The 10,359-nt window shown below is 36.8% G+C and overlaps 1 protein-coding gene across 1 annotated transcript; it reads left to right on the top strand.

Annotated features, from left to right (window-relative positions):
* Positions 1 to 1,769: 1,769 nt before the first annotated feature.
* On the top strand, positions 1,770 to 9,527 carry LOC121858664 (SWI/SNF chromatin-remodeling complex subunit SNF5-like). Its single transcript, XM_042355230.1, has 5 exons — positions 1,770 to 1,824; positions 4,658 to 4,737; positions 4,997 to 5,113; positions 8,474 to 8,719; positions 9,441 to 9,527. Exons 1-5 carry the CDS (start codon positions 1,770 to 1,772, stop codon positions 9,525 to 9,527), a joined length of 585 nt encoding a protein of 194 aa, XP_042211164.1.
* The last annotated feature ends 832 nt before the right edge of the window (positions 9,528 to 10,359 follow it).

Below are 10,359 nucleotides of genomic sequence, written 5' to 3'. Positions count from 1 at the left end.
GGACTCTTGTTATACTCTGATCAGGGGACTTTGTTATAATTTTTTTGACCAGGGGACTTGTTTCTGCTGGACATGGGACTTTGTTATACTCGACCAGGGGACTTTGTTATGCCGACCAGGCCTTTGTTGGTGCTCTGCTCCGGGACTCTTTGTTTCTCGATCAGGGACTTTGTTATACTCGATCAGGGGCCTTTGTTATACTCGATTAGGGGACTTTGTTATACTCGATCACGGGACTTTGTTATACTCGATGAGGGGACTTTGTTTTACTCGACCATGGGAGTTTGTTTTAATCGATCAGAGTACTTTGTTATACTCAATCAGGGGACTTTGATTTTCTCGATGAGAGGGCTTTAATATACTCGCTCAGGGGACTTTGTTATACTCGACTAGGGAACTTTGTTTCTCTCGATCAGGGGACTTTGTTATACTCGACCAGGGGACTTTGTTTCTCTCGATCAGGGGTCTTTGTTATTCTCGACCAGGGGACTTTGTTATGCTCGACCAGGGGCCTTTATTATGCTCGATCCGGTTCTTTGTTATACTCGATCAAGGGACTTTGTATACTCGAACAGGGGATTTTGTTGTACTCGTTCAGGGTCTTTGATATACTCGATGAGGGGCCTTTGTTATTCTCGAACAAGGGACTTTGGTATACTCGATCAGGTGACTTTGTTATACTTGTTCAGAGGACTTTGTTATACTCAATCAGGGGACTTTGTTTTACTCGAGCAGGAAGCTTTGTTATATTCGATCAGGGGACTTTGTTATACTCGATGAGGGGGCTTTGTTATACTCGATCATGGGACTTTGTTATAGTCGTCCAGGGGACTTTGTTATACTCGAACAGGGGACGTTTTTATACTCGACCAGGGGCCTTTGTTATGCTCGACAAGGGGGCTGTGTTATACTCGATCAGAGGACTTTGTTACACTCAATCAGGGGACTTTGTTATACTCGACCAGGGGACTTTGTTTTACTCGATCAGGGGACTTTGTTATACTCGACCAGGGGACTTTGTTATACTCGGTCAGGCACCTTTGTTATACAAGATCGGGGGCCTTTGTTATACTCATTCAGGGGACTTTGTTATACTCGATCAGGTGACTTTGTTATATTCGTTCCTGGGTCTTTGTCATACTCGATCAGGGGGCTTTGTTATAATTTTATCAGGTGCCTTTTGGTTATGCTCGATCAGGGACTTTGTTATACTCGCATCAAGTGACTTTGTTATACTCATTCAGGGGACTTAGTTTTTCTGGTATCAGGGGCTTTTATACTCGATCAGGGTCTGTTATACTCAACCAGGGACTTTTGTTTTACCCCGGGACAGGAGATTTTGTTATATACCATACAGTGGAGGTACACTTGCTCCAAGAAATATCTCTATGGAAGGGTCCAATGAATTTCAAACACCGTTTTCTCGGAACAGTTGTCAAAATCCTTCATCCGTTGTTATAATGTCTCGCACAAACACGTAAATGTACGTTTTGGAGTGCGTATACACACATCGAGACTGTTGTGTGTCATGTCAGTTATTTCTCGGCCACTGTATACTGTGTATGCATGTATAGTGGAGGAAACCCTGGTGTGTGGCCGAGCTTAGGGCCGAGTGGGTGAAATACCTTGTCTTCAGGATCTGCACTCATGTGGGCTTCTGTGTCATGGTAAGATAGGGTGTGTGGGGTGCGTGCATGAAACTATTTGTAACTGGAAGGGAGTTTTTAATGTTTTTATCATAGAAACTTTAGGGAAATAATGTTAAAGTAATGGGGAAATGTGTTAGCAAGTTGCTCTGGAGAAGTCCTTTTGGAATTGTGTTCAGTATGTGGTGAATGTTATGGGCTTTATTCAGCTGTAAGACTTGCTCCTTTAAGAGTTTGATATTATCCAGCCTGCTTGTTTTGGACTTTGCAGCAGAGGGTGAAAAACTAAGTTATTTAATGGATCACCTGGAGATTACCCACCCCACATTATTTCTTTATTTCACCTGAAGATTGATGACGCTAGTGGTAAACTAACCTAATCCAATCTAACCCCAAATAGCATTACTGTGATTCATCTTCAAATGAAATAAGCTTGGGTGTCTATCCTTCAGGTGGTCTCATGTAACACACTCTGGGTTGGCACCGTCCATGTTGCGAGACATTATCCTCAGTGTCACGGTGTTTACCCTTAAAAGTTCATTCAATGTATTGTTTTGTAGTGCATGTTTCTCAGTCAAAGAAATTCAAAATAATGTTAGTGGAATAAACATAAAGAGCAATGAGGAATCCTGTGGAATCCAACAGAAAACATAAATCCAAAATATAAAATACTAATGATATTTATCAGTTGCAATTTGTTTAATAGTGTGGATAGTGTACTGTGTATATTAGTGTTTTATGATACAGTAGGGGATAAACTTGCCAAAAATAGGAAAAGCAAAGGAATACATCAGTGTAATAAGAAATAAGATGTTGTAAAAATGGACGGTGTAATAGTTTAACTCCTCCGCCCTGGGCTAGGGTGTCGCTGGGCGTACCCCCCACCCGGAGGAAAATCGAGAAAAATAAACTTTTCCCAAAATTGTTTTTAACCTTTTTAAATGGTAAAACAATAAAAAAAGTAGTAAGAAAAACTATATATTGACCCTCTAGAACTTCCCTGAGGCCACAGTGGGGAGGGAGATAAAGGAGAGTGTTGTATTGACGGCTGACGCTCGTGGTCACTATCTACTTAGCGGCCATTTTATGCTTGCCTTTGTGTCCGGGATGGCCAGTAATGCATATATTTACTGATCATAATACTTATTTCCTATAAATAATTCATTTAGAATTTGATTTACTGCATTAGTTTTCATTAAAAGTGCTCAGTGACACACACAGTCTGTCACCAAGTTGAGGTACGACTCTCCATGGTGACAGGCTAATGCATACTAACCACACTGAGCCCACCCACTCTACCCTGCGTGTCGCGTGACCATCAAATAGTCATGCTGGAACCTAATGACCCGCCCTGGGCATTCAAACAACGGCGCATAAAGGAGTGCGTTCCAGAACGTCAACCTGGGCACCCTAGATGGACTTGCCAGAACGCCAACTGGGGCGTAGGGGTTAAAAATATTTTTAAAATTCAGTATTTGTGAAGTTAAATGTGCAGAGATGCAAAAATTAGCTTATACGAATTTCCTAAATTAACACCTCTTTCATTTAACAAAAGTTTCCTCGGCTTATGTGAAGTTTGGTCCAAGTTAATATTCAAATTATGACCCCCCCCCCCGGAGTCAGCTGGGGCGACCACATCCCCCTGGCCCCTCTCCCTACAGGCTGAGGTGTGAGCTATGGTTATTTTTCAACTCGTAATTTCTGATAGATAAACAAAACTTTCTTCATAAATTTTCTCTTTTACCCAGTTACATACACACACAATCCTACATATAGAATGTGCCCTCAAAAAAGGGTAAAAGAAATAACTATTGTATCAGTGTTTAAAACATAAAGGGAACAAACATTTCTTAGTGTGTGAGAATGGAACCAGAGTGTGGGAGCCCTTTTGCTATGGGTTGACAGATGTGCGATGGTGAGGCTCGAGGCTATACAGCTAATGTCTATGCAAATGGTGGTTGTGTTAAACCTTTAGATTTTCCTTAATGATTTTAGCTGCATGTTTTCATCTAGATAGTATTTTATTAATGCTTTTATTGTGTTAGGTTGTAAATTACAGTACAGTCATTGTGTACTATTTATCATTAGTTAGGTAGTTTTTTGTTGTTCATGAACTTTCATGATACAGTGGTCCCTCGATTAATGAACATAATTGGTTCCACAGAGTCGTTTAACCTAAAATTTCGTTAACTGAAAATTATTTCAATGAGATATTGGGTAATTGGTTCCAACTCACAGAAAAAGTATACATACAATGTACAGTAAAGCCTTGAATAACGACGTTAATGTGTCCTCCAATATTGCAGTGTAAGGTGAATTGTCTTATCGCGAATCATTAATTACCATCAAAATAAAGCAATAATAATGAGATGCGTTCCCTAGTGTGACCTTTTCATATCTTTTGTGTGGCTTTTTACCCTCTTCCCTCAAAACAATACAATTAATGAAAAGTGCAAACTATATTCTTTAAATAATGTTTATGAATACACCTTATACAATATAAATGAATAATAATATGGTCACACAAGAGGAGATGGGACGCCATTGTTTTCGTTTGTGTTTACAGCCGGGAGTCCGGGACGATAGTTCTACACTGTAAAATGAAGAAAATAAGACCCTGGTTGTAGCTGTAGTAAAATTAATGTTAAAAAATTAATATATATGTTTTAAGTAATGTTATTTAATGTTAATAAATGGAACAATAGAAGTAGCTAACCACTAATAGCAAAGAACAAAATACAGATGGATTGGGAATGCCAACATGTACGTGCACATTTAAGGATACCTAGACTTTGTTATATTTCACACAAATCCTGTTCATCGATATATCTTTGCACAAATGTTAGGGATTGCATTTGGTGTCCTTGTGGCACGGTGGTAGCAATCCCTGGTCACACGCAAAAGGTCGAGGGTTCGAGTCCTGGCTGGTGAGGTTGTTGATTATATACTATATACTTACACATTACAGTACATTGTAAATTTTTCCTCCTAACTTTTACTTTTCTCAACAGGACACGACACAGCACCTGGCGAGCGACTTGATCGGCCTCTCTTTCTGGATTATTTTGATAAAAAAGAGCAGGAAAAGAAGGTGAATTTTGACTATCATGTTGTCAATATTGAATACAGTAGTTTTGAATACCTTTTAACCTTTAAACTGCAATCATCATCATTGGAAGTTTCATGTTCCTGGCATTCCATATTTTGAACGTGTTGGAAAATAGTAGAGAATATTTAACTGCTGGTTGAGAGTTAATGAAATATAATACATAAAATTTCTGTATATAAGGACACCAAACTATAGTGCAACAGTTAAAAAGTCTCATGATTCCATCTCCACCTTGTAACAGGCCAGAAGTAAAGGCTTGAAGGGCAACTCCCCAGTGGACCAGATGGTAACACAGCAGTATATGGGCACCGGCCGACCTATTGTCACACAGCAACATCCTACTTCACAAACTACGCAGGTGAGTCTCGGAGTACAGTAAAGCCTCCGATAACAACGGTTTGACCAGCAACTTTTCATATTTAAAACCCTAGTTAATTTAGGACCCTATTCAATATACGTCTTTATTTCATTCGTAATTACTACCAAAATATAATAAAAATAAAATAAAATTACATTTTCATATAAATAAAAACTAAATCCCGATATGTACTGTATTATTAAAAAAAAATGTAAAAGTAATTAAGAGCGCCTTGTGCAAAGAAGCTGCCTGGCTAATGAGTGGTTAACAACAGTCTGAGCTTGGCGGGCCTTTTGTTTTTACGCATCTGGAACAGGAACTAGAGAAAAACTTTCAGGTTTCTTCAGCATTTTTGCATCCTTATTCAACATGAGCAAGAGAACAAGTGATGGTAGTGTTGTTTCAAAAGCTAATAGAAAGTGTCTAAGCTTAGCCGAGAAACTAGACGTGTTAAAACAATATGAAAAAGGTGAGAGGTCTGTGGATATTATATGGAGCAAGCAATGAACATATTTTCTGAAGTGGATCCATTAACAGAACAAAGCATTAAACTTTAAATAAACTCAAATGACCTCTACATAAAGATGTATAATGAGAAAAGAAAGCAGCTGTGCAAGATTCTTTCGACAGCTTTATTATTCAAAGGCCTAAACCATCAACTTCAGCTACACCGTCAAATTCAGCATCATAAGCAGCTTAAACATTAACTTCAGTAACAGTTTCAGCAACAGCTTTATGGAAAGCTTCAGCTAGAGTTGAACCTGATGACTTCATCATCTGAGTAGTACCTCGCACAATATTCATTGGCTGTCCTTATGTTTTAGACTTTACCGCCATTGGTGAGTAGAATTTTTGTTTTATATTCATAAATATTATTTAAAACATATATGAACAGTAAATAAGTGTTGCTTTCATATTCATATGTTGAGATGAACAATATGTTTTCACATGTACGCATCATACGTTGGTGTTCCCAATCGTCTCACCTTATTTCTTTGCCATTAGTGGTTAGCCACTTCTAGTGTTCCATTTATTAACATTAAATAACATTACTTAAAACATTTATACAGGTATTCAATTTTTTTAAATTAAGTTCACTACAGCTACAACCAGGGTCTTATTTTCTTCAGTTTCTTATGTAGAACCATCGTCACTCACGAAAACAATGCCGTCTTGTCTCCTCGTGTGTGTTTTAATATTCTACGTATTATTAATGAATTGTATAGTTCATTTCACATACATAAACTTAAATTCAATCAAATACATATTCAGTAATAACAATAATGAATCTCTTGTACATATTCTTAAGATAAATGACTGTTTCCTTGAGTGCGCACATATACATGCTCCTAATCCACTCCTTTTTTTTTTTTTCTTTGCCATTAGTGGTTAGTTACTTCATTGTTCCATTTATCATTAACGCTATTTAAAACAAATATATCTATTTTTTTTACATTATTTAATACAGCTACAACCAGGTCTTTTTTTCATTTTCGCGGTAGAACTATCGCCCGACTCCGCTGTAAACACAAACGAAAACAATGGTGTCCCATCTCTCTGTGTGACCATATTACTTTTCATTTATATTGTATATGCATTCAAACATTATTTATAAATATAGTTTGCACTTTTCTATTAATTGTATTGTTTTGGGGGGAAAGGAGGGTAAAAAATACACAAAAGATATGAAAAGGTCACACTTTGGGGGAACACATCTCATTATTATTGCTTCATTTGATGGTATCACTATTGATTCATGATACGATGATTCACCTTACACTGCAATATTGAGGACACATTAACGCTTATTCGGAGGCTTTACTGTAATAAGGACCACTAGTTCAAGAAGGTGTGGTGTGGGGTTTGGTGATTGTAGCTGAAGACTTACTAAAAATACAGTAGGCTCTTATATTTGGACACCTATTTACAGTAGGCTCTCATATTTGGACACCTATTTAGACTGTAAAAACCTCGCAAAATTCAAATTGTCCAAATTTAAATACAAATTCTTATTGAGAAAATCAATTTGAGTCTGGTACTTTCGATGTTTGGCTAAATTTTGCCTTATTTACCCTACTTTTTTGGCAAATTATTACCTGTAATAAAGCAACATCCTAATAAACCAACGAAAATAACACAGATAAAGTTAAATAAAAACTAAAGACAACACAGAAAAAGTTCTTATGTTTTACAGCTTGAGCTAGAGTTGAACCTGATGACTTGGCAACTTCTTCATCCTAGTAAAAACACGCTCAACAACATTGGCTGTCCTTATGTTTTCAACTTTACTACCACCAGTGGGTAGAATTTTTGTTTTAAATTCAGAAACATTAATTAAAATATCAGTGTATAGGAACAGTAAATAGGTGTTGCTTTCATATTCTTATGTAGAGTAATGACGATATGTTTTCACATGTGCTCACTTACATACATGATCTCACTTTTTTCCTTTACCATTAATGGTTAGCTACTTCTATTGTTCCATTTATTAACATTAAATAACATTACCCTGTACTTAAAACAACCATATTAATTTTTTTACATTAGTTTTACTACAGCTACAAACAGGGTCTTATTTTCTTCAGTTTTATATGTAAAACCAATCAGTCACGGGGTTTGTAAACATTAACGAAAACAATGCCGTCTCGTTTCCTCGTGTGTTTTAATATTCTACGTATTATCAATGAATTGTATTGTTTATTTTGCACACATAAACATTAATTCAATCAAAAAGACATTCAGTAATAAACAATAATGAATCTTTTGTACATAAGAGAAATGACACTGTTTACACGATTTGTGCACGTCGTCTGAACGTTGGCGGGCCGCTCAAACCCGTCGATATTTGAAATCGTGTAGTTTTTTTTTTGTCCAAATATAAAATGTTGAATTAAAAACTCGCAAAATTTGAGAACCTGCTGTAGATAAAAAATGCGAACTATAAGAATTAAATAGATGATAATTGTGTATCCTGAATAAATGTCCTTAACGGGTGACAATTATATGAACGAAGTAACTTGACTAATTATATACTGGGAGTCACTGTTACCTTATTTATTGAATGAAATCTAGAAATAATAGTTTGGTAGTGGGTAAATCAGGTCGGTATTTAGGTCTTTGATGTGGAGTTGGAACACTATAGTGGGGTACTTATCACCGTCTGAGGTAAAGAATGACAGCAGACCATGGCTTAGTTTACTGTTCAGCCACTGTGTATAGTAGGAATATGTTTGTGAATAAGGGATGTAATAGGTGTAAAGGAAGTGGGAGCCAAATAGGACTTATAAGAAAAACCTTAATTTACTATATATATATGTAAGTATTTGTGAGTTGTAAAGTATGCCAACTTCTGATTTGCAGTTATCATTAGATGAGAAGCATATATTGCAACAGCAGCAGCATTTGCAGCAACAGCAAGCACAATCCAACCTACAGCAGCAGCAACAGCAAGTTAATCTCCAACAGCAGCAGCATCATCAGGTCCAGCTAAGAAATCAAGAGTACGAAAAGCAGCACACTACGGACAATACCATGGTGTACCCCCCCACCGCCTTAATACACTCACAGCCGAAGCCTATGTCTGCAGAAGAACGAAGAAAGTTTGAGGTACTGTATTGACAGAAGTGGCTTTGTTTATATAATACTTTACATTCATTAATAAACTTTGGAGTTGAGTAATATCACTGGGACAAAAAAAAAAAGCAAGTTGGTTTAGTATCTGAAAAAAATATGGGTTTTGCTTATTAGGTCTATGCCAAGCAGTGTTTGACTACGTGTGGAAAGTGTTGGACATTAAGGCTCTGGTGTTGATTTTTAGATGGATGTTTTATTGGTTAATTGAGCCCCCCAGCTATAGTAGACTCCTAACCTCATCTGACTGATTGTTGTGGCTTCTCAGTGACATGGGTAAGGTTAGGTTGGGTTGGGTTGGGTTGGGTTGGGTTTGGGTCTATCAGCACACAATCCCTTATGAACCCCCAACTCTCCCCCTTATTTTCAAGGTATAACATTATAAATACTATGAAAATTACTGTATAATGATAGAAGGGATGCACAATATAATGTTTTTTTATAGTGTATTTTCAGTTGGTTTTATGTGTAGTTAAGGAAAAAGTCCGCATCCATGTTAAGGTGATAGCTAACTAGTGGAGAAATTACCTTATAACTAATGGGGAAATTACCTTATAACCAGAAAATATAGCATGGTAATAAGGTAGAAAAATAACACATCAGGATAATAGTATTGAAATCTTATTATATAGAGTATCCAAGGATAGGTACATTAACTAACACCATATTACTGACTGTGCTCCTTCTGTCTGTGCAGCATGCAGATATGGAGGAGAAAAATGTAAGTACTGTAGTGCATTTATATATTTGTTTAGAGTGTTTGAAGGAAGGTGTCTATTTTTGAGTAGTAGATTATGTTTTGTTGAATGCATTTTTTCTTTTTTTTATGGGCACTTGGTTATTGAGTGTGGTAGTCAGGTTAGGTTATAGATGTTAGTTCCTCCATCATACAGTCGTGTCAGAGGTAATGGGACTGAGAATTATGTAACGTCAGACACGGACTGTAGCCCGAAAATTGCCAGGTCTGGTATAATGGAAAGTAAGATGGTGAGTGACGAAGACGTGAGTCACTGAAAATGTCCGTCTGATTGCAGTATTAGAAAGGTTGATCAGAGTATAAATGTCAATACAAGTTAAACTAAGGTAACTAAATGCTTCTGGGTGTGATGAGACAAATAATGAAAACTGTGTAGCATGAATTGGGATGCCTTTACCCTCACTGTATTTGAAACATGATGCATAAGGTGTTTAATATCAAATACGGCAAATACTGTTTGTAAAAGTTAGCGTAATTGGACAATTTTCCAAAAAGGTTGATTTATCGTAAGACTATTTGGAGTCAAGTTTGTCTTATAATAAATTGTTATGCAAGCAAACAAGTAACAGAGTCAATGATGCAAACTGTGATGACCTTAACATTAACTATCAGACAGAACAACTGTTATTACTCTCCAGTCTTGACCAATTGTTAGGTGGACAGACTTGCTTAAGTCCACAGTAGCTGACTCTGTAGATTTAATGTTTTGAAGACACTGGCACCACCGATGAGAAGCCAATGTCATGAGGCTGGAGGTGCTTTACAAAATATTAGTTAAATATCAATGAAGTTTGAATATTGTCTTCCTGTTTAAGAAATTATTGAAGATCTTTGAAAAGAAAATATAGAATATTTTGTT

Source organism: Homarus americanus, unplaced genomic scaffold (genome assembly GCF_018991925.1).
Source record: "Homarus americanus isolate GMGI-L3 unplaced genomic scaffold, GMGI_Hamer_2.0 scaffold32522, whole genome shotgun sequence".
Taxonomy (NCBI): Eukaryota; Metazoa; Arthropoda; class Malacostraca; order Decapoda; family Nephropidae; genus Homarus; species Homarus americanus.
The sequence above is the reverse complement of the archived record's forward strand: the minus strand, read 5'-3'. Positions and strand labels throughout refer to the sequence as shown.

What these genes read in the sequence shown, in the direction of transcription:
- LOC121858664 (XM_042355230.1), top strand. Translation starts at nt 1,770, where the DNA reads ATGGGGAAATGTGTTAGCAAGTTGCTCTGGAGAAGTCCTTTTGGAATT. An exon ending in AAAAAGAGCAGGAAAAGAAG is followed by an intron (nt 4,738 to 4,996) that starts GTGAATTTTGAC and finishes ACCTTGTAACAG; the next exon opens with GCCAGAAGTAAAGGCTTGAA. An exon ending in AAGAACGAAGAAAGTTTGAG is followed by an intron (nt 8,720 to 9,440) that starts GTACTGTATTGA and finishes CTGTCTGTGCAG; the next exon opens with CATGCAGATATGGAGGAGAA.